Source organism: Polypterus senegalus, chromosome 3 (assembly GCF_016835505.1).
Source record: "Polypterus senegalus isolate Bchr_013 chromosome 3, ASM1683550v1, whole genome shotgun sequence".
NCBI lineage: Eukaryota > Metazoa > Chordata > Cladistia > Polypteriformes > Polypteridae > Polypterus > Polypterus senegalus.
The window spans coordinates 230,895,173-230,920,387 of NC_053156.1; the positions used below are offsets into that span (position 1 = coordinate 230,895,173).

Sequence of the window (25,215 nt, forward strand, 5' to 3'; positions counted from 1 at the left end):
CAGAGTTGATTTAGACACACCAGGTTACCTAACCTACTCATCTTGTTGAAGGAAAACTAGAATACTTGGAAACAAACTTTCTCAATGACTGAGCCAGGACTCTTTATCCCTGAGGAGGAAACAGTAATCACTGCAGTATAAAACAAACAAGTCCAGTGCTTACTGTTGGGCTTACGATAGCCATGAGAGCAACGGTTAAAAAGGGTATTAGGAAAGCTAAAAGGCTCTTGGAGAAGACTATGGCTCAAAATGCAAGAGACAACCCAAAGAGATTATTTCATCAGAAAAATGACGGTAGGTGAAGTACTTTAGGAGTGTTAAGTGTGAAAAAGCAAATGCTTTAAACTTGCAATTTTCTTATATTTTTGCATATGAAGAATTAAATACCTTCCCAGTACATATAGGGGCTATGAAGGACATGCTCTTTTTTAAATTGTTGTACTTGGATTGGAAAGATTGAAATCAACCAGATCTTCAGGACCAGATAACATTTATTCTGGAGAGGGCTTAATGAGGTTACTGAGTGCATATAAAAACTCTAAAGTGTATTTTTGGAAAATCGCTTTATACAGGGAAAATTCTTATAGATTGGAAACTAGCAGATGTTTCCCCATTACTTAAAAAAGGTGATCTGGAGAATCCTTGAAATTATAGACCAGTAAGCTTAACATGCATTTTGGGTAAATTAATGGATGCAATTATTAAAGAAAAGACTAAGTAAGAAAAGAATATGATAACAGAGGTACATATTATATTAATTATCTGGGCTTTTAGAAATCTTACGGATGCAAGGTTTATGAATGGAACTACAAGGCACTGTAGGTAGAAAGTTGCAAAACTGGCCTAAAGATAGGAAGCTAAGGGTTATGGCAAGAAACTTTGCCAGAATTAGATGATGTTAAAAGAAGCTTCCCTCAGGCATTAGTGCTACAGCTGATACTCTTTTTTTAAAATAATAAATGATTAGAACAAGCTGGTTGAGTTTACAAATCATACCAAACTAGACAGAATGACAGAAAATATATAATCAGTCAGATCTCAACAAAATTTTGATTTGTTGAAAGTTCGGCAAATAAAATTTATTATAAGTAAATGTAAAGTACGTATTTCACAATGGAAGTAAAAAAAATTATTTGAATACACAATGAAACTTGAAAGTACACCTTATGAGAAGGAATTAGGAGTCATAGTGGACTTGTCACTATCTACATCCACACAGATGTCATCAAGAAGTCTAGTAGGACGATAGGTGACATGTCACAGTGTATGAAGTACAAGTCAAGGAGGTTATGTTTCATTTATATAATGCATTACTAAGGTCCCATTTGGAATACTGAGGAAGTCTGGAGAAGATCGCCTAGGCTGCTTCCAAGACCAAGAGATACACAGAAGTTATGAGAAAAGACTGAGGGAGCTGAAGTTTTTTAGTTTAAACAAATGAAGTTTAAAGAGGTTAAAGTGTAGTATGGTTGTTCTCAGCTCTTGTTTTAAAATAAATTCATCAAAAAGCACATAAGGACACAGATGCAAACTTGTTAACTGTAAATTTCACACAAACATTAGAAAGATTTTCTTCATACAGATAAATATAAACACATGGAAAAAATTACCAAAAAGTGTGCTAGACAGTACAACTTTGAGACCTTCAACTCTCACCCTGATATCATTTTGTAGAAAATAGGTGGATAGTATTGGCGAGCTTTGAATGGACAGATATTCTAATGCACTCAATGTAAAAAATTCTCAGTGACAAAATAGGTGTACCCTGAAACTTGTGCACAAACTCATTTCTGACAGATTTCAATATTTATGCATGTTAGTGGATTGTACAGTAAGATGAAATATTAAGTCAGCTTCTAAAGTCATATTTGAGTGTGGGGATGTAGATCAACTGGAAAATTGAGAGCTTTGCCTTCTGACTCAGCTGAAATTCAGATATATATGACAGGCATACCATTAACTTATAATGCAACTGCAGAAACAATTTGTCATTTATAAAGATAAAAACAGTGATACAGAAATTTGTGACTGCCTTTTTACATTCATAATTCTACCGATTGCAGAAACGAGTATATTTTAAGACACTGAGTCTGGGATAGGTAAAACCTGAAGCACAATTTATATTGCAATTTTTTTTTTGCAGAGTGCTAACATAAATAAGTATTTATTAATTTTCACAATGGCCTTATTTCATTATATATGTTGTGAAACTGAGGAATCATCTTTTCATATATAAAGCTCAATATGTGTGATTTTGTTCTCTATTTAATTCCACACCCTTGCCTGACCAAAGTATGTGTGTATATTTATTTATTTATCCATCTACATATTTATGCATTTATTTAAAGACCTTCTCTAAAAAAGCCAAATAAAGATCTATCTGTCTATCTGCCTATCTATCTATCAAACTAACTAATTACACACAAATACACACACACACATACACACACATTTATATATACTAGCAAAATACCCGCGCTTTGCAGTGGAGAAGTAGTGTGTTAAAGAAGTTATGAAAAAGAAACGGAAACATTTTAAAAGTAACGTAACATGATTGTCAATGTAATTGTTTTGTCACTGTTATGAGTGTTGCTCTCATCTATATATATATATATATATATATATATATATATATATATATATATATACACACACATACACACACACACACATATAAACATATCTACATATACACATATCTACACATATCTATATATATACATATACACATCTACATATATATACGTTTTGGGGTACAGCCCGGACCCAGACAGGCAGACATGTTGTTTCGCAACACACGTGTTTATTTACAACTATTATAATACAACTAAGTGCACTAACCCAGTGCCGCAGCACCAATCACCCCTTCAAGTCCTGGCTGCACGACAATGCCTTGCACAGTCCTCAGACCGCCTCCACTCCTCTCCTCTGAGCTCCGTTCACTTCCACCCGACTCTTGCCTTTGAGAGGAGGGAGGTGGCCCCTTTTATGCATGCCTGGATGGGCTCCAGGTGCTTTCTGAGGAGTTTCCGCCGACACACCCCCGTGTGGCGGAAGCACCAACTGTGTAGCCGGAAGTCCTCCGGGTGTTCTTATTCCTCTTCCCTCCAGCACTTCCTGGTGTGGCGGAAGTGCTGAGGTCCAGGGCTCCCAAGGCAAGACATGGACAGATAAAGGTTTGGGGCAGCCACCCGTATAATGTGGTATCCTGGCTGCAAAGTCGTTTTAACAAATAATCAGCACTGAAGTGCATTCAACTGAGTCCAAAACAAGACTGAGGAAACAAAGGAAAAGGGGCAGGTTTTAAACGGGGAGACAGGAAGTGAGGTCATATGGATCCGACACGTGGTCTTCCACCATTGGTTCATAGCCGGACGTGACATCAGAGGGACTGGAGCTGGTGTGGCCGACTTCCATTGGCTCAGTCCTGGAAGTGATGTCAGGAGAGCCAGGTAAAATCCCCCGGGAATGGTCTACAGGCAAGGGAGAAAAAGAGTCAGTGCACTCTGCCACACCCCGGCATGCCTCCGAACTGCCTTCACTCAAGCCCTTTAGCTGCCTCCCATGCGCACGTGTGTGACAAGATATATATATATATATATACACATACATACATACATACACACACTGTGGAAAGCGTACCCCCAGACACAGACAGACCGACACCAGAATGTCCAAAACACACTTCGTCTCCTTCCTCCCAACTCTGGCTCCTCTACTGGAAGGAGGCGGCCCCTTTTATTATGACCGGGATGAGCCCCAGGTGCTCCCCCTGATGTCACTTCCTGGTGTGGCGGAAGTGTCAGGAAAGCACCTGGAAGCACTCCATGTCTTCTTGGAATTACTTCCGGCAGCACTTCCTGGGGTGGCAGAAGTGCTGCCATCCAGGATTCCCTAACTGTCCGGGCGCCCCCTGGCAGGGGCCACGTCCTCTCATGAGCGTCCCAGCTCCGTCCTTGTGGCCCCCAAATAGACCCGGGCAGCTGCCCTCTCGTGGCGGAGGAGAAGTATTTTCCAGCTCGGGGACTGTCCAGGCGTCCCGGCCAGGCAGTGTCCCCGCTCATCTGTGACAACACGCATACTGTGTATATACTGTATATATATATATATATATATATATATATATATATATATATATATATATATATATATATATATATATATACACACAGACACATATATATACATATATATACACATCTACATATATATACAGTACATATATACACACATACATACATGCATATATATATATACTGTATATAGCAAAATCCTCAGGCAGCAGCATTTAAGTACTGCCTTTAAATTTTTATTAAGAAGAAAAGAAAACCTTTTTAAACTGAGGGAAAATATACCAAAAACTATCTGTTAAGGATCTCTTTGTATACCACGTTGTCAGTTCAGCACTCCAGTTGTAATATGACCAAGATGTGCATTGAGCTTACTTATGAGAATGCAAAGTATAGTTGTACAGGAGAAAAGCAATATTGCCTCAAATCAATGGCAACCTTTTGTAGGGTCTGTCCCTGAGACTTATTAATTGTCATCGCGAAGCAGAGCCTTACTGGAAATTTGAGGCATTTGAATTGAAATGGGAGATCAGAGGGTATAACGGTGATGCTATCAATACATTCAGAGTGTGGCGCTCTGCTGTTTTTTTGTGTAGCTGCCTTCACACAGCTTCTCCGCTGCTTTATAAACGAACGCCATATAAGGCCGTCGTTTCTCCTTGCTTCGCGGTTCTGTACTGTTTTATTGTTCGCTTATTACGATTGCTATAGTTATTGTGTAGCTATTTGAGACTTACTTTACTGTTCAGGTACCCATTTCCTTTATTTAATCCGCGGCTTGTACGCTATTTTTTGTTCGTTTATTACGATTATAGATATTTATTGATTCCCTTATTTAGCTGACTGCCTGCTCATATAAGACGCTCCGCTGGTTTTTTGTGAAGCAGCCTTTACACAGCTTCTCCGCTGTTTTATAAACGAACGACACATAAGGCTATCCTTTTCCCTTGCTTCGCCAAGGAAGCTGCCTTTTTATTTAATCCACGGGTTCTCTGCTGTTTTATTGTTCGTTTATTATGATTATTATAGTTCTCTTTATATAGCACGTTGTCAGTTCAGCACTCTGGTTGTAATATGACGAAGCTGCGCGAGCTCACTCTTGAGAATGCAACGTATAGTTGTCTAGTAGAAAAGCAATCTTGCCTGAAATCAATGGCAACCTTTTGTAGGGTCTGTCCCTGAGACTTATTACTTGTCATTGCGAAGCAGAGCCTTACTGGAAAGTGGAGGCATCTGAATTGAAATGGGGGATCAGAGGGTATAACGGGAATCTGAGGAATACATTGAATGTGGAGAAACTCTAGAGACAGCGTGTGTATTAACTTGTGAATTTTTCTGTGAGTATTTGGTGGCAGCGTGATGAAGTTGCTTCCGCAAGACCGCGTTAGCTGTGGAGCTCAGCTCGGAGCATATTCTTTTCCTACCTTGTCAATTGTGTAATGCGTTTTTTGAACAGGTTTGATGCATGGAAGTGATCACTCGTACTGCGTTCAGTCAGTTCACGTGAGCTGCTCTCTTGTGTGATGTTGCGATATCCACGGCTTTATTCAATGTTAGCTAAGACCTGGCACTTAAAAGTTTCTTGCTACAGCAATTTTAAATCCGTTACAAAGTGATCCAAAGTCTCATTTATACCTCGTGTCTTCTCATTAAACTTGCATCTCGCGAATAAAGTATTCGACAAAGGCATGACAAACGGCAGAGGGAGCGTGCCCATAAACTTAATTTAAATTTATGGTTTACACTGTGCTTTGTTTCCGCAGTAGCTGCGCTTATGAATAAGCTTGTATGCGTTTTTCTTCAGCGCTCTTTGGGAGCTCTTCCTTCTTTTCTATGTACTGCGTTCACAGTCAGTTCACATGATTACGTGGGAGGCGTGATGATGTGATACGCAGCTCCGCCCCCCACGGCCATCGAGCTAAAGTCCATTACAGTATATGGAGAACAATAGGTTCCAGTTATGACCATTACACGTAGAATTTCGAAATGAAACCTGCCCAACTTTTGTAAGTAAGCTGTAAGGAATGAGCCTGCCAAATTTCAGCCTTCTACCTACGCGGGAAGTTGGAGAATTAGTGATGAGTGAGTGAGTGAGTGAGTGAGGGCTTTGCCTTTTATTAGTATAGACTAGCAAAATACCCGCGCTTCGCAGCGGAGAAGTAGTGTGTTAAAGAAGCAATGAAAAAGAAAAGGAAACATTTTGAAAATAACGTAACATGATTGTCAATGTAATTGTTTTGTCACTGTTGTGAGTGATGAGTGTTGCTGTCATATATATATATATATATATATATATATATATATATATATATATACACACACACACACACATAAACATATATATATATATATACATATCTATACATATACACATAAATATACAGACACACATATATACATACATATATATATCTACATATATACACACAAATACATATATATATATATACATACACACACACATATATAAACATATATATACATATACATACATATCTACATATATACACACACAGCTATTTCAGATCAGTGCAATACGCTGCTTGTTAAAACGGATAACTCCCGCCTTACGCAAGTCTGCGTGGATATTATGAACTATCGATTTGTTCAAGTTCTATTTAAATTTTAAATAGAAGGAATTTTTATTTAGTCGACAGAAATATCTTTGGTAGGAATGGTAAAACAGACAGGAATATTATTCTGAATAAATCAACTCAAACCTTAAACAACTTATAATATTTTGCTCTCCATAAAAATATATCCTGTCTAAATTATACAAGTTAGAAATAAAGTAAACGTTAAAAGAACAAACATTCAAATTTCTTTACTCTTATGTAATTTTATATAAAAAATAAACTTAGATTTTAAATATCCCAAAAGATTTTGCTCTCCATAAAAATATATCCTGTCAAAATTATACAAATTCAAATATGAACATGCTGCATAACAAAACCTGGAAATATAAATAAAATGTGTTCCTTTCAGCAATAACAAATCAAATCATTCAGTTGTCTTTGCTCATATGTCATTTTAGAGCTGGACGCCTGGCATCTTTTTGGCACAAGTTTGTTTCTGTTTGGTGTGAGGTTCTGTGTTGTGGAGATTCTCAGGATGGATTGCAGGTGCTCATCAGTGAGGCGACTCCTGTGTGCTGTTTTGTTAGTCTTTATCACTGAGAAGAGCTTCTCACACAGATATGTGCTACCAAACATGCACAAGGTTCGAGCCGCATGTAGACGGACTTTTTGTTCTTCAAAGTCACCAAAGCGCCGTGCAAACTCAGTGCGCCAGTTTATCAGCAAAGTGCGATTTGGGAACACCGTAGTGACGACTTGGTTTAACATTACTTGGCAACAGGGAAAGTGGGGCAATTGCACTGGTGCATTTGTGTCTCCCATAAAAGCAGCTTCACTTGAAATCACTTTGTGATTGTGCACGGTAAAACGTCCGCTGAAGTGTCAGATTCTTATTTAATTCTTCTGCTTTCTGTATCTTCTGCATTGCATTCAGGTTACCCTGATGTTTTGTCTCATAGTGCCGCCTTTAGATTAAATTCTGTAATTACAGCCACATTAGCTCCACAAATGAGACACACGGTTCAGTAAACATATACTCAGCCTCCCATCGGTTTTAAAGGCTCTATTTTCAGAATCAACTTTTCTCTTCAGCATCGTGTGAGCTAGCTTCGCAATAACTTGCAGCATCATAAGGTAGACTTGATTAACGCGTAAGTGTTCGGCAAGGCAGCTGAAGCGCTGCATTATGGGATCTGTAGTTTATTGTGTTACCAGCGCTTCATATACCCGGCCATTAATAACAATAATACAGTATATAAAATGATCTCGGGGCGGATATAATTACACGCGGGCCGGATGTGGCCCGCCCTTGAGTTTGACACATATGGACTAAATAGAACTTGAAAAGATATATTTTTTCAAATGTGATCGCAATTCAGATAGAGTTGACGCACACTACAGCCTGCATGCCTCAATAAGTCATCCTCCCTCGCTCTTACTTTTTACCGCTCATCTAATGAATACACTGAGTATGGCTTTACCAAAACAATCATTGATGGCTAATAAAGTATCCATTATTCGAGTATGTAGATCGGGTTATATATATATACATATATATATACCGCGTATCGCAGCGAGAAGTAGTGTGTTAAAAAGCTAGAAAAGAAAAGGGAACATTTTAAAAATAACGTAACATGACTGTCAATATACAGTATTTGTTTTGTGAGTGTTACTGAGTGTTGCTGTCATCAAGGATTTGATTATCATTATTTCTTTCAATCAGGTTCGTATTTGTAGGATGTGTTGTGTTCAAGTTACATTCCGTGTTTGTCAATCGCTGTAAAGATGACAGGTTTCATTCATCGATTCGTTTCTTACTGCATCAATAAACAGCTCGCCTTCTTCTTTATCTGAGACCTGACACACTGCATGCACGGGTTTTTTACACTGTCTTCCTTTAGCGGACATTGACTTTTTCCACCGTGTGCTTTGTTTCCGCAGTAGCTGGATTTATGAATATGCTTATCAGACGCTTCATATTTTTGCTGCCTTTTCAATTGTGTAATTCGGTTTTGTTCAGCTCTTTGGAACTGTTGCTTTTATCTGTGCACGCGCCAGTTCACGTGAGCCGCGTGTACATGCATCGAAGGTTCCCAGCTGTGCTGGTGCCATCTCGCTATGTCCATGGCTGTATTTAATGTTACCTTAGTCCTGGCACTTAAAACTTTCTCTCGCAGTTTCACTGAGTTTGTGTCAAACACCACCCTGACCATCTCATCTTCCTCTCCATAAGCACAGTCCTTCACCCGTGAATATTTAGTGGAGTTTGCTATTGGATTGCCGCTGACGGACGGCCTTATATGGGCAGGCACTAAATTACAAACGCCAGCGCAGCCTGTCTATGAACTTAATTTAAAGTGTAGGTTTACATCGTGCTTTGTTTCAAGTAGCAGAACTCATGAATATGGTTGTATATGTCACTCGCTCGCTTCTTATTGTTTCGCTGCCTTCTCAATTATATAATGCATGTTTTCTTCAGCGCTTTTTTGAGGTCTTCCTGGTTTTCTATGTACTGCGTGATTACGTGGGAGGCGTGATGATGTCACACGAAACTCCGCCCCCACGGCGTTGAAGCTCATCTCCATTACAGTAAATGGAGAAAACTGCTTCCAGTTATGACCATTACGCGTAGAATTTCGATATAAAACCTGCCCAACTTTTGTAAGGAAGCTGTAAGGAATGAACCTGCCAAATTTCAGCCTTCCACCCACACGGGAAGTTGGAGAATTAGTGATGAGTCAGTGAGTGAGTCAGTGAGTGAGTGAGTGAGTGAGTGAGTGAGGGCTTTGCCTTTTATTAGTATAGATTCATAGCGCATCACTTTTTCCACATTTTGTTATGTTACAGCCTTATTCCAAAATGGATTAAATTCATTTTTTTCCTCAGAATTCTACACACATCACCCCATAATGACAACATGAAAAAAGTTTACTTGAGGTTTTTGCAAATTTATTAAAAATAAAAAAACTGAGAAATCACATGTACATAAGTATTCACAGCCTTTGCTCAATACTTTGTCGATGCACCTTTGGCAGCAATTACAGCCTCAAGTCTTTTTTAATATGATGGCACAAGTTTGGCACACCTATCCTTGGCCATTTTCGCCCATTCTTCTTTGCAGCACCTCTCAAGCTCCATCAGGTTGGATGGAAAGTGTCGGTGCACAGCCATTTTAAGATCTCTTCAGAGATGTTCAATCGGATTCAAGTCTGAGCTCTGGCTGGGCCACTCAAGGACATTCACAGAGTTGTCCTGAAGCCACTCCTTTGATATCTTGACTGTGTGCTTAGGGTCGTTGTCCTGCTGAAAGATGAACCGTCGCCCCAGTCTGAGGTCAAGAGTGCTCTGGAGTAGGTTTTCATCCAGGATGTCTTTGTACATTTCTGCAGTCATCTTTCCCTTTATCCTGACTAGTCTCCCAGTTCCTGCTACTGAAAAACATCCCCACAGCATGATACTGCCACCACTATGCTTCACTGTAGGGATGGTATTGGCCTGGTGATGAGCGGTGCCCGGTTTCCTCCAAATGTGACGGCTGGCATTCACACCAAAGAGTTCAATCTTTGTCACACCTGAGCTCAATTTTGAGCTTCATGGCAAAGGCTTATGTACATGTGCTTTCTCAATTTTTTTATTTTTAATAATTTTGCAAAAACCTCAAACTTTTTTCACATTGTCATTATGGGGTGTTGTGTGTAGAATTCTGAGGAAAAAAATGAATTTAATCCATTTTGGAATAAAGCTGTAACATAACAAAATGTGGAAAAAGTGATGCGCTGTGAATACTTTCCGGATGCACTGTATATAGTGGCCTGCGTAGGGTGCTCCTGCCACCCAAATCTGACACACAGACACAAGAGACAAGTTCAACACACACTTTTTTGACTTTCCTTGTGGAATATGCCTTCCCCCAGTTCCCACCAGCACAGTACTGTTCCAAACACAAAAGCACACTTTTCCTCTTCTCTTTTATGTCTCTCTCTCTCTTAGTCTGCCTCCACCCGCAAACAAACTTCATCTCCCTTCCTCCCAACTCTCCTGGAGGTGTTGTGAAAGCCCAACATAGTAAGGCTGTGCAGGCCCTGTAGCACCCCCTTACAGCAACCATGGAACCAAACAGGGTTGTAGCAACTCCCGGCACGCCCTGAGTTGAACCCTCTCTACCCTGGCCCTTCTATTATACAAACATCCCGGCCATGCAAGGGCCCAAGCCGTCTGCCACAATATATGTATATATTTATATATATAGTTAGCACTAATTTGCGTAAAGAAGGCAAATAAAAAAAATAAAAGGAAACAGTAAATAAATAAAAGAAGAGGTTAATTTCACATATCACCATAGTTATGTGTTTGTTACATTACACTTCTTAAAATATTCTTGATAACTAAACCAATGGACTACAGCTTTGTGCATTTTCAGGTTTTCATTTACACAGTATGCTGCAACTAGTGCATTAATTTGACAAATTGTAATAATAAAATACTTATTTAGCTACAAAAACATGTAAATGTGAAAATGAAATGCAAATAAAATAAAGACATTAAAAGTTGCAGGGAATATCATAAGACTAGGGGTTCAGAGACTATTCTTAGAACATGACTAAAATGTGTAAGAAAAGGATGCTAAGTAAAGTACAGATGTATTACACATCTAGATCAAGAAGCTATCACTGAAAGAGGCTGCAGTTCTTTAAAAGCTTAAATATAATGTGTTAGAAGATTCCTCAGACAAAAGAGAGAATTGGGGATCCAACTTGGTGTCCCCATATATTTTTTATAGCATGATTCTACTTCTGAATGTTGTGCTGTCATTGACAGTGGACCTTGTCTCTTTTTTCCCTTGGTCATCATTATATCTGGAGTCCTCTGGGAACCCTTTTTTTTTTAGATGGGTCCAGAAGGCAGGGTCATATTGGACCAGTAAATGTCGTCTTTCAGATTGATGACTTGGCAGCTAGATAGGAAAAAGACAAGCATGTTATACTTCTGGATTTAGGCAATGCTCCTCCAGCCATTGTAAAAAATCTCACACTGTCATCTGTTGCACAGCTAAGCTCGGGTCCTAATTTGGGATCCTGAGGTGGTTCGTCATGTGGTGGGTGTGGCAATGCTCTATATCAGTGTTTGCTCCCCTCCTCATCCTCCTTCCTGCACCCTTTAGGAGGGCACCTTTATGGGTATTGATTGTTATATACTCACTGTACGAACATTATGACTCACAAACAGACTTAATGGGCACTTTAAAGTGCCCACCTTAACATTTTACGTTTTATTTTTGAATTTTATTTAACACAGTACAGTAGATTTTTTGGCTTTGGTCTTGTAACATCCTATAATCTCGAAACATGACCACTGTGAAGGCAGAGAGCCACCATTTAGAAAATATTCAAATTCAAACATATAATGTGTTGGAGCAGTTGAATGTGGGAGGGAAAGGTTGGGGGGCAGCCTGGCACGTTTTCCATCCCTGTTTCAGTGTATTTTGCTTTTTTTGTCTTGCTTAACTTCTCCTGTTGCCCTTCTGACTTTCATCCATTTGGCTGTTTCAGTGAGACCCCATTTTCTCCAGGATGCCAGCTTCAAATCATTCATGGTGGTGAAGGAGGGTAGCACAATTCGAGTCAACATCCACTTTGAGGTAACCATTGTAAAATTCTTCTAGTCAGGTCACTCATAAATTAAGATTTATGAACAGTCAGCTAGAGGATATGTGGACGTTTAATTATATGATAGCACAAGCAAAGAAGTCACCTCACTTTACTCTAATTTGTTTTTCCATTAAATTTGTGTTTACTTGATAGGAAAGATAAGTAGCTTCATGGGCAGAAGCACATTCTATGTCACAGAAAAGACCAGATAAAGTACAGTATCTTGGTTAGAAGGCATGTGTCATTTCACTGCCTATTTATGTAAATATGGCAACTGAATTAGAAAAATTGCTGCTCATTACAGCTAAAGACTTAAAAAACCTGCAGTGATTTTATTGCCTTGGCAGTGTGATTTTCATTTTTAACAATGGCTGGTCCTTTGATTATGACAAATGAGCAAATGAGCACCTGGTTTTGAATCCACACTGAAACACTCTAGAATCTCCATGTTTAATAAAACATAACCCTCACCATCTACATATCTTTTGTATTACCGTGCCAATGGACTAGAGGCATTTATATTTTGGATTATATTTATTGTGTTGTATATTGACATGAAAGTCACATTGGTGAAAAAAAACAAAAATCATTAATGCTGACAGAGTCAAGGTAGATAATTCAATTCTAGCTTAATTGTTTGAATTTGTCCTCAATGTTAGGTTGTCTGGCTGCAATAAAGAATTTTATTAGCCCTTCTGAGTTTTTATAATTATCTACTATATAATAAAAAAAACTAAGTTATGTGTGTGTGTGTGTGTGTGCCTGATCCCTCAGTGCAATCTGATTGGTCAGTTTGGCTTTACTCTGATTGGGTGACACAATTGAAAGAGGAAGTGTAAATATGAGACAAATGAGGAGGAGTAAAGATGTAGGAGCCACACTGAGAGTCTCCTTCAGAAACGGAAAATATAAAAACAGACAGGAGGCAAGCATGGTTGCACAAAATGAGAGTCTGAGAAGCAGGTTTAAAGGGAATGAGCTTGAGGGAGGCAGTGTCGGGCAAGAGAGGTTTGGAAAGATGCTAAAGGAATATAGAGGGCAGGTTTCGTGGCTAGTGAATAATTATATTTTAAATAATGGAATCATCAATGATTAACCCTCTTTTATTGTTCTGATACAGAACAAGTGACAAGTAATCAGTGTTTAAATATTTCTATACAGAGATTCATAGATTGTAATCAAACAATCAATCTTTGTCTTAATTGGTACATACATCTATGAGCTACAGAAGAGTCTAGACAAACTTACTGCACATCATTGGACAAATGATGGGGAAAACTCCAATTATCTGTTTATCTATCAGCTATCAAATTTGGAACACAGTTTTCCAATTTTCCATTATTTGTGTCAAAAATCTCAATTATTGAGATGTGAAATAGCAGTAACATTAAGGCGAAGAAGCCTTGGTGAACTTTCTTCAGTATCACCTAAACAAAAAATAATGTCCAAAACTATTTACAATACAAAAACGTAGATGTTTAAATCAGATTTAGTACAATGCTGCAGACACTTAAAACCAATAATTCTGGTGATATTCTGCACATTTCGTTCCATTCTACAGTTGTGGGAATCCATCTCTTGTTGGCATTCACACTAGCATTTTCTACCATTTTGTGCTTTATTCAGACAGGGTGTATTGTTATTGACAATGCTATACTATTTCTGCCCTTGTGGAGGCAAGAAGTAGCAAGCCATCACGTTATAGTTCAACTAATAGAAATGATGGTAGCATGCTAATAATGAAGTCCAAGTTTCTCAATATTTTCTAAGAAAGCTACACAGAACATATTAAGGGTGGATTGCATATGGTGCTTATTGATTTGGAGAAGGTTTATGACAGAGTGCCACATCAAGAGGTCTGTAGGTGCTTGAGAGAGAAAGGAGTACCAGATAAGTATGGGAAGATTGTCCAGGATATGTCTGAGGGAATGAGGACTAGGACTTGAGTTAAAAGTAGAACTGGAGTAACAGACAAGACCCAAGTTAGAGTAGTGATCTTCTTTAAGTCCTTATCTGTTTCACTTGACTATACATGTTTGAGTCATGTGATAAAAGAACAATCCCTCTGATACATACATTTTGCTGATGACATTGTGTTGTGTAGCACCAGAAAAGAGGAATTTGAGAGGAAATTGGAATTGGAATTGAAGATAAACAGGAAGACAAAATATTAGGTTTAAGGATGATCAGGGTTCAGGAGTTAGCCTGCAGCGAGAGCTATTGAAAAGAGTGGCTACATTTAAATTTCTGATCAGTGGTAGACCAAAATGAAAAATTAGATGCACTGATAACCCATTGAGTACAGTGTGGATGGAACCACCAGAAGAAGTTATCAGGAGTATTATGCGATCAAAGAATTAAGGCGAACGTTAAAGGTAAAGTTTTTAAGACAGTGGTAAGACCAGAAATGATGTATGGAGGTGAGACATGTGCAGTAAATGGGGAACAGGAAAAGAAGTTAGATGTGGCAGAAATGAGAATGTTGAGATGAATATGTGAAGTTACAAAAAAGGACAAAACGCAAAATGAGAAAATGAAAAGTTCAGCAAAAGTGGGAGATATACTTAAGAAAGTACAGGAAAGTAGGTTGAAGTAGTATGGATATGTGATGAGGAGAGGCAATGAATACATGGATCAAAGAGTGATGGGAACGGAAGTGCAGGGGAAAAGAAAGCGAGGTAGGCCAAAGTGGTGGTGGATGGACAAAGAAAAAGAAGGTCTGAATGAAAAGGGCTTGACTGGCTAGGAGGTGCTGGACCAAGCTGTTTGGAGAAAGATGATCAGGCATATCAACCCCTCATATAAGTGAGGAAAGATGAAGTGGAAGAAGAAGAAAGAGACAGCAAGACTTTTTGCGTGTCTATTTTTGACTTTCATTCTGATGTTTGATTTTTGTTTTGAATCCCTGGCTTTTTGACTCACAGTTATGTTTTGATAGTGATTCTTTTCTTTCCCTAGTCCAAAACAAAAATATTTTTTTGCCATATATTTGGCTTGCCGTTTTCCACCTGATAGTATACTCTAGTTATAGCTGACTGAAACTCTTCCAGTTTGGAGAAAATATGAAGCCACCTTCCATTACATGTGGAGAGGAGCTGCTGGTCCCCCAATTTGGAAAATGTTTTCTTGAATATGGTTGAAGTTGGTTGTGTGAGTTTTGGTGGCTGAGGCTTTTACTTTACTTTACTTGGACCTTTTTTAGCTTTACATACTGGGCTTTCACCCTTAATGCCACCACTTTACAAATGTGATTATTTTTATTTTTCCTGTAAATCAATGTATATTTGCTTTAAAACTTTTAACTGTACCTTTTCTAACACTATGATTTCCGGAAAATAACATGCCTTGCTTGCAGTATCACTATCCTTCTAAAAGCACAAGTTGTAAGTTACACAGAAGAGGCCTATACAAAATTAAAGCTAAGCAGAATAAGAATAGACCTAAAAACATTATCAGTAAATCCTCATGTTCAACAAAATACTATAATAAAATACATCAGTTAATTTTGTATTCTGTCACTGTTGTAAAATTTAGGCATTAAATTGTTTTAATGTCATGCTTTCAGAGTGAGAAAATATTTATTAGCCAGCTCTATTTTGTTAACCTACATTCGGAGCTGCAAGTGTGTCCTTCAATTTGCAAGGAAAAATTTGGGGTTGGTGGCAGGATTGGCACTCCAACTACTGTAAAAAATCTCACATTGTCCCATTCCATTTGAACTAGTGTGGTGCTGAGGTGTCACCCATTGCACGGCTGCACTCCAGTCCTAATTTGGGATCCTGAGTTGGTTTGTTGTGTGGTGGGTGTGGCCACACATTGTATTAGTGCATTTTCCTAACCTCCTCCTCCTCCTCCTCTACTTTGTAAGTGAAGTTAAATGGTTGCAATTAGTTGTTATGTCCTCATTAAGTTTTTCTTTTTTGCTTTTGTTGATGCAATCTCCTCCTAGGTTGTGCCTTTTTTGTAACCTAAGAACAAACATCACCTGAAACTACTGTTTTGCTGTTTAAATCAATTTTCCAATGAAGACAGAGCATGTATAGAAGTAATTTATTTTAAACCTATAGACAGAACTGAAATGTTCAGATGTGGGACGCTAATCTGGTCCTGTATGTTAACTTATCAGGGCTCCCCTACTCCAGAGGTGATCTGGATGAAGAATAACGTTCCTATTACCAAAAGAGCCACAATCACAAACACAGATGGTCTGTCGCAGCTTTTGATTCCCACATCTGATAGAACAGATTCTGGAATCTATAGCATCATGATTAAGAACTGCTTCGGACAGGAGTCCATGAGTTTGGAGATCAGAGTCACAGGTAAATAACTGACAAAAAATAATCATCATTAGATTATTTAAATTCATTGGTTTTTGGTCAATGTTACAAAATCCTATGTTTGTTTTAGATGAGCCAAAACCACCAGGGCTGGTGACAATGGAGGAGAAGGTTCCTGGAACAGTAACAGTGTTCTGGGAACCTTCACCCGATGAGAAGTATGACAATCGATTACACTACATGGTGATGAAGCGTGATTCATTCAAGCTTTCCTGGCAAACTATGGCAGATCACATTTTTAACAATAAGATCACAGCTACTAGCATCATTTGTGGACGTCAGTACTACTTCCGGGTGTATGCAAAAAATGACATGGGTCTCAGTGAACCTTCTGAATCACCAGCCTGGAGCATCAATAAAGAGAAAGGTGAGCTTAATCGGGGCACCCCTTATGTCAGGCATTTTTAAATGTTTGTCGTTAAGCTGTTGTAAAACATGATAGCTCTCAGTTTGATCACACTGTAAAAATAGAAGAGTAGTGAGCAACATAGTTAGGATAAAGTTTGTTTTTTAAGTAAGATTGTAAAGTAAGTGATTTTGCTTCTCAAAGATGTAACTGGATACAAAATGTTTGGTTATAATATAAAAGCATGTAAACAAATATAAATCTAATCCTTAAATTTTAACAATTGATTAAGGTGACCAAATCCAACAACAAGTAAAGTTATATTATTGTCATTAATGATTTGTTAATATTTTTTGTACTTTTGTTCTGTTTCACACATCTCCTGCCATTTTGTTTAGTTTTTTTTTATGAAAGCTGTGGTCTTATTTATGGTTACTATGGCTGTTGTTAGACACATGACACACAGGTCATGTGACCTATGACATAATGGTGGGCAATACTTTAAAGATGGTGGCCTGCTACTCACCATGTATGTTGCTTTTTGAAAAAATGTTTAAAAAATGATTTTATATTGTAGATATTAAAAAGAAAGTATAGCATGTAATGTTTGATAATTATCACTAGTTTGATACCAAAAAAGAAAAAAAGTATTTATATTAGTAAGGAACTGGTGATATGACATATATGTAGACAGTGTTGAGAACTCTTTCATTTATTCTTTTTTAAGTGCCCTTGTGTGCCACCTGGTAGCTAAACTTGAACGAGAAATGGTTACCCTGTAAATAATTTGTTAACAAACAACTTTTGCAATCATAGCTCTAAAAGATTTGATATCATGCTAGCATGCTACCTTAAATTAATCTGTTCCTTGCATGATTTCCCCCTAAATACAGATAAGTTCACAGTTAAATTTCCCCACTACAAGCAGAATGACCAGAGACAAGCACCTAGGTTCAGTGTCGGCCTGAAGACTCACTATGTACCACTTGGATACCAATGCAATATGAGCTGTGCTGTAATGGGAAACCCGGCCCCAAGAGTAACTTGGTACCGAGACAATGTGAGCATTATGAAAAATGCCGACTACCAGACATCTAATATATGTGGGGTGTGTTCTCTCATCATCACTGGAGTTCGTCCAAAAGACAGTGGCGAGTATATGGCTATTGCAGAGAACTCCCTTGGGAAGGCCATCTGCACTACTAGACTCATTGTTGTAGGTAAGACTCAATGCAGTTCATGATTCCAGTAAAATTTTAGAGACTTGGTCTTGACTTATCATTTTTGAATGCCTAGTTGTCCTTCAGTCTGCTGCCATAAACAATGCAAATGATACACACAAGTCATGGTAAACCAATGATGTTATAAATGGTAAGACTTGAAATGCACTATACACAGCAAATGGGGGTTAAAAAACTTGGAGGCTGAACAAGAATCTAAACAGATCGAGAAAAAATCTACAGAGCTATTATACAAGTCTTCAAAGTTACATTTTAATTTAATATAGCTAAAAATATAGATAGAGTTCACACAAAAAAGCTACTGTATGGCTGTAGCATTCAGGAGTGGTGAATATTAATGACATCCCACAATCACCATCCAGTAAAATTACTACTGAAGAAAATGCATTAAAGTTAATGCCTAAACTGTAGATAGACAGATAGACAGATAGACAGATAGATAGATAGATAGATAGATAGATAGATAGATAGATAGATAGATAGATAGATAGATAGTGAAAGTGAAGATGGAAGCATCTAAGGATAGCAAATATTGTAACATTTACATTAATACTTTTGACTGGAGGAGATTTACCAGATGAATAATTGAGTGTCTCAGACAAAAATGGAAACTGTCATCTCATAGTTTGTAAGGAAAGAAGATAGTCAAGTGATGGTAATTCTATTCTGAAAAGAGGAAGCTATAGAAGAGAATGGCTACATGTGCTCCTCCTGAAATGCAGATACTGTTTTTAAAAAGAAAAGAGAAAAAGACACAAGTGTGAATGTCCTGGTGACAAACATTTGTACCATCTTGATTAATTTCTTGTTCCACAAATGAACCAAAGCAATGGATTGAATTGTGAAAAATAAATTTTGGTATGCATTTTCTAAGCAGCTAAGCTGTTTCAGTTGATACTGAATGAGGGATAACAAGACTGATGAATGTTGAAATTGCTTCAGGCAAAAACCATGACAGGAAAATCAAAATAAAAAAAGACAAGTTATTGACCCTCTTAAAAGGGAACTAAAATTGAGTCTATGCATCATATTCATCATTTTTGAGGTTTAATGTCTTTGTCACATCAATGCACAATATAATAGCTGCTTAGTGATATGAATTATTATATGTGTGAGTTGGCATGTAGCTGGTTTAGTTGCATTTCTCTACTTGATTAAGGGTTAGAAAAATAGAAATGAACCAAACATCAGTTGCTGTAAACCACAGTACATGCAGAGAAGATAAATCATGTGTTATCTAGGTTAAATATTTTCTAAAAAGATAAGCTAAATACATTCAAGGATAATAAGGAGCAATTATCTAAGTTTAAAAAGTTAATAAAGGCCTAAATTATAATCATCTTGTAAATGGGCGGTTCCACCCTGAAACAACCATATATGGACTTTGCTAATGAACCTCGTACATATGCAGTCATGATATTGCAGAAATTCATTGGCTGGTAGAACAGCTTCTCACCTGATGTTTCCAGACATCACCAATTGCACTTCAGGAATTGTAGCACCTCTTCTCTGCGCTCAGGGTTCAGAGAAAAGAAGAAGGTGCTAGTGTCTGAGCAGGCAGCCACAATCACTTGGCACTTGTAATGACATGATGTAGTATAGACCATATGAAAAACTGTGGGTTCAACCAGTCAAATAACCAAAATGCCAGCCATCACATACAGCACCATCAGCAAGTCATTTTATCAATAGTGATTTACTTCAAAATAAACGTATCATGGATTGACCCAGCCATTGAACCACAATATGTCTTAGTCTCATCTTGACGTTGAAGATGACTTGTGTGTTTATTGAATGTCACTGCTCATGGTTAACAAAAGTAGCATCATTCTGACAACGTGCCTTTATTGCAATATGAGTGTTGTCAATTGCCAAGATTATGTTAGGACAACAGGGCACTGCTGTATTCTTTCCTGTTTATGTAGATATGTACAACCAAACCTTACAGAAACTTACTGTAACACCTCATCAGTCATTTATAACTTCCAGCACATCAGACATGAGGGAGCTGAAGCCTGTCTGAGGTATTCCTGACCAGTAGGCCAGTTTCCTCTGGTAGGTGCCTGTTGCCAGAAAGCCAATCATTGTTAAAACCTGGATATGAATAAAGGTACTCTGATTTTAGGCAGTCTGTCTTTCTAATGCCCGGGGCCATCTAAGGACATATTTTCAAGAGAAGGTCTCTTGAAAGTCTAAATTGGCTCATATGCCAGTCATCATCATGGGCTAAAAAAATCTGACTAGTCCCTAAAAGCTTGTTCCCTTCATATATGATTATTTGCATAATCTCAGAGCTTTGCCCAATAAGCCATGTTGTGTTAAATCATTAGACTATGAATATAGCTGTAGTACATGAGATTTAAAGCTTTCTGTAAGCAGGGAGTATATAACGCCTGTGGTTCTAATCATGAAACATTTATACAGGTATACTGTATAAATTGACGGAAAAAACAAAAAAGTTCTTCAGTGCAAATACACAACATTGGTCTTCTTAAAAAAGAACTAAAACAGAGTATGTCATAGTCATTGTTTTGGAGGTTTAATATGTTTGTCATATACCTTGTCACACACATTATAATAATCGCTACGTGATATGAATTGTGAGTTTGGTTGCATTTCCCTACTTGATCAAGGGTGCGGACATTTCCCATTTTCCTAGAAATGTTCCATAGGGATGTGTCAGAGATGGCACAAATGTATGCAAGCTTTCCTGTCAAACTATCTTTTAGAAATCCCAATGTTACGTATTCACATTTCAAGCCTTTTTTTTGCATACGGAAATTTTATAAATCTGACCCCTGTTTGCAGAAAACGGATGAGTGGCTCTAATAGGAGACAGTCTTAGCAAAATCATACTGAAAAGTTTAGAGGCACATTGAGGGGACAATCTGCAACAATATGGTTAAACAATACAGAGTTGTTGCAGGTTTTCAAAATATGTAATCCTCTATTGGGTATACAACAGTTGTTAGACTTCCAAAAAATAAATAAAATAAGTAAATGAAAAAGTAGTAAGATTCCTAAATCAGTTTAATCTCATTCATGCCTGAGGGATGCTATGTGAGCAACATTAGGTGTAACCCTGGGCAGGGAATAAGCCCATTAAAGATCAGTGCATAAACTCATACTCTTGGAATGCCAATTTGGAAATGCCTAACTTAACCTAGCTTCCAGGAGAGAAATTAAAAATAGCCAATTTTCATTAACTACTGATTAGACTGATTTTTTTTCTTAATTTTAACCAAACTGGAGATGCTGCTAACAGAAGAGGCGGTGAATACAGAGCTACTCTCTATGCCTAACTCTGGCTTTTAATATTTATTCAGTGTACCATTTAACATGGGTGTTCAAGATAAGGTGGGTGCCATGTGTTCTCAGAGAATGCAATGACAAAGCCAGACCTCAGGATTAGCAAATGTAAAGGGCATGTGAGCTCATCCACAGCCTGCTAAAGCATCACTGCACCAAGATGTCACATTTCAGAAATCTAACTGTGAGACTACGATATCTGGAAACAGAGACAGCATCTCCAAGATGTACAGTACTTTTGATTTACATACTAGTGTTAGCATCTTTTACAATTTCAAAGCACTGTCCCAAAATTTTATGAACTAAAGAAAAGGTGGATTGGAGTTTCATGATTTTCTGTTGTTTCTGAAACTACATTAGAGTTGTACCAAAACATCAATTTCCATTCATCCGATCAGTTTTTATTTTGTAAGTTATTATGTGACATTATCAAACATAGGCTGCAGACAGCACGTGCTGTGTCAGAGGCTCAGTTTAGAATTTCTTGTTTGAATATAACTGACTCCCTTAGAATGACAGTTTTGATGTAGTCTCAGTAACTTACCAAGAAAAAAACATGACATGCCAGAATAAGTTTACGAGGAACAGAGTATAATATTCATATGAGTAGAGATCAACATATAGGTCATCTAAAAACAAAAAAGAAATTAATATCAAGATTTGTCATCTTTTTTTTTTGTTTAAGAAACTATTGTAAAATAATTAGAATTTTTACAACACTCTAGTACTTTATTTTTTCAGAGAAAGACATTGCTGCATTTTATCTAGAGAAAAAGATATAATGAAATGTGTGAACTTGTGAAAGTACAACACTTGTCACAGACAAAATGGTTCACACACTGACAATCAGTGTTAAGATTAATGCAAAAACAAGGAAGTGCAAGCAAATGTGACACTCTTTGGAATAGACAGAAATTCGGCATGCAGATCAGCTCGGTAAGGAAAAAAAGAAAAAACAAAGAGGAAAGGAACAATGGAGTGACATACTAAAGTGTGCAGCCACTGTTACCATTTCTGAATACAAAGAAATAAGCCACAAATGGAAAACTCAACGACCAAGTCAGTGACATATTCTGGCCACATGATGTCGCCAAAAGGCAAGAAAAGATTGTTGCATTGAACTCCAGACAGGAACTTGGTGATGCTCCACCTGCCTGCAACTCTAAAATCGGGTCAGTTAACGGACAGATGGAAATGCTTAAAGAGATGTGAATGTGTTTTAGGCATGCACCACTCAAAGTAAAAAAAAATCCAAACTACATCCCTTTAAATTACCAGCCCTGAAAATTATAGAGAATCTTGATGTCATTAACAGACATACTGAGCCTACAGAATAGATAAGTAGCATGATGATGACAGTGAAGTTAAAGAACAAAGAAGCTGTACCATCCTACAGAGCCTAACTAAGGCTATCAAAGGAGATGGTTATTGCCTTGGGACAAAGTATTCCCCAATTATAAATCCATCTTGATTACAAAACATCTGAACTGTATGTTCTGAAGGAATCCCTTGGAGAAAGTTCCAGAGGCTGAGTTTTTTTTATATCTATCAGGAATGTGTTTGACACCAGTTCAGTAGCTACATGTGTCACTTTATTTTAATCAGAACACACTGAGAATTTTAAAGATCCAACCTGTCCCTAGGGGGAAGCAGTTCTGTTTGGCCTGGGCCTAAGATCATAGTGGTGGGCATCACCTCAGCTAAAAGGGCATAGTTCTCCACTTTAACCCTTTGGCTATGTCTGTTAACTTGAGTCAATCCAGAGTGCCTCAAGCTAAGGGCATATACAAATACAATATCATGCCTTCTAACCAATACATTTTTACATGTGGATATTTACAAGTAAATATTTTTTAACCCAAATCTCTTCCCGAATGTTAAATGGTTCAGGTCTCATTTAAGTTCATGAAGGGCCTGGTTCCAATTAAATAGATTAAGACTGACAACAATTTACCTAGAGTGGTATGGTAGAGCTCCAGAGACCTGAGGTCATATCCCAGCTTTTGTATATTCTCCATGTGTCTGAAGATGTTTTCTTCAGTAACTACAGTTTCCTTCTATATCCCAAAGACAGGCACCTAAGTTAGACTGTGGACTGTAAATTTACACCTGGACAATATATGAGTGGGAGTAAGCAGAGTCCATTCACAGGCCTGTTTACTTCATTTGTGCAATATTCATGAGGGTATGTCAGGAATTGATGGGATGGACGGATGGGTGGATGGCTAAGGCAGATGTGTTAAGTAAAGACATCACCAGAAGTGGCATTACTGTACAGAAATTGCACAGCCAGAAGATAAAGCACCATAAGAATGGTGTAAAGTTCACATTAAATCTTGCAGCAGACAGAGCATGGTATACATTGGCACTATAAAGCTGAAAAGTATAAGACCTTTGAGAAATTAAATTAATGCCATGCAGAGGGTCTTAAAGAGATTTACAACAAAGCATGTATGGAGCAATAAGAGAAATGTATTTGTTTAATTTACATTTAAATGGTAGAGTTGGAAAATGGCCTTAAGCAGAACAGCATAAATATGAGGAAAATGATCTGCATGTAAATTTATCAATTGATTTCATTCTGTTTTCTCTTTCAGAATGAAGGATCGTCTAAGGAACAACTTTAAATGTTTGTATTTGTTTTTTTACCAAAACATGTTAAATTAGGTCCTATTTAAAAAATGTGTAGATTGTATATAGCTGAAATAGCTTAAAATGTTGTTATCTAATAGAAGACACATTCAGGATTTTTGCTTTGTGTAGGAAGTGACGTACACATGAAACAATGAAGGTTTTGAATTTAGTTTAAAAAGAAGTATTGTCCTTAGCACTCATGTGGAAATAAATTTGAAATGGCAAGTATTCCAAACAAGGGTCATGCTGAGAACGAACAAAGATTTGGGAGGCAGGTTGGTGGCACAGCACGTCTGTCTTACAGTGCTGGACTGTATCGGTGAGGCCCAGTTCTGTTGATCTGTCTGAAAACTGTTTGTGTGGAATTTTTCATGTTTCTCCTAAGTTAATATATTTTTTTTTCTATTATCTTCCCACATCTCAAATTACAGTATATGGGCTACAATATTTCACAGCTTTAAAATCATCTTGTGTGGCTGTATGTGTGAGAATATGTTCTGTGTTAGGCTGGGTGGCATGGCACCTAGGACTGATTCTTGCCTTGTGTTTGATGATGCTCTGTGTCCTGCAATCCTGTAATAGAATAAGCAAATTTGCAATAAAGACAGATTGATGGGTGAACTTTAATACGGAAGTGATGAATATAAATATAAAGGTCAGGGTGTTAAGGGGACATTTTACAACCCCAATTCCAATGAAGTTGGGATGTTGTGTAAAACGTAAATAAAAACAGAGTACAATGATTTGCAAATCCTTTTCAACCTATATTCAATTGAATACACTACGAAGACAATATATCTAATGTTCAAACTGATTAACTTAATTGTTATTTTGCAAATCTTCACTCATTTTAAATTTGATGCCTGCAACACGTTCCAGAAAAGCTGGGACAGGGGCAGCAAAAGACGGGGAAAGTTGAGGAATGTTCAAAAAACATCTGTTTTGAACATTCCACAGGTGAACAGGTTAATTGGAAACAGGTGTTTGTCATGATTGGGTATAAAAGGAGCATCCCCAAAAGGCTCAGTCATTCACAAACAAGGACGGGGCGAGG

The 25,215-nt window shown here is 37.7% G+C and overlaps 1 protein-coding gene across 3 annotated transcripts in view; it reads left to right on the forward strand.

Annotated features, from left to right (window-relative positions):
- Positions 1-24,910, forward strand: part of LOC120525961 (immunoglobulin-like and fibronectin type III domain-containing protein 1) — a 105,700-nt gene extending 80,790 nt beyond the window's left edge. For all 3 annotated transcript variants that reach the window (XM_039748706.1, XM_039748708.1, XM_039748707.1), the window contains 5 exons: positions 12,196-12,284; positions 16,421-16,613; positions 16,702-16,998; positions 17,871-18,197; positions 24,125-24,910. In XM_039748706.1, coding sequence (XP_039604640.1) covers positions 12,196-12,284; positions 16,421-16,613; positions 16,702-16,998; positions 17,871-18,197; positions 24,125-24,129 — 911 coding nt within the window. In that variant the 3' untranslated portion in view covers positions 24,130-24,910. The remainder of the gene's footprint in view (positions 1-12,195; positions 12,285-16,420; positions 16,614-16,701; positions 16,999-17,870; positions 18,198-24,124) is intronic.
- Positions 24,911-25,215: the final 305 nt, after the last annotated feature.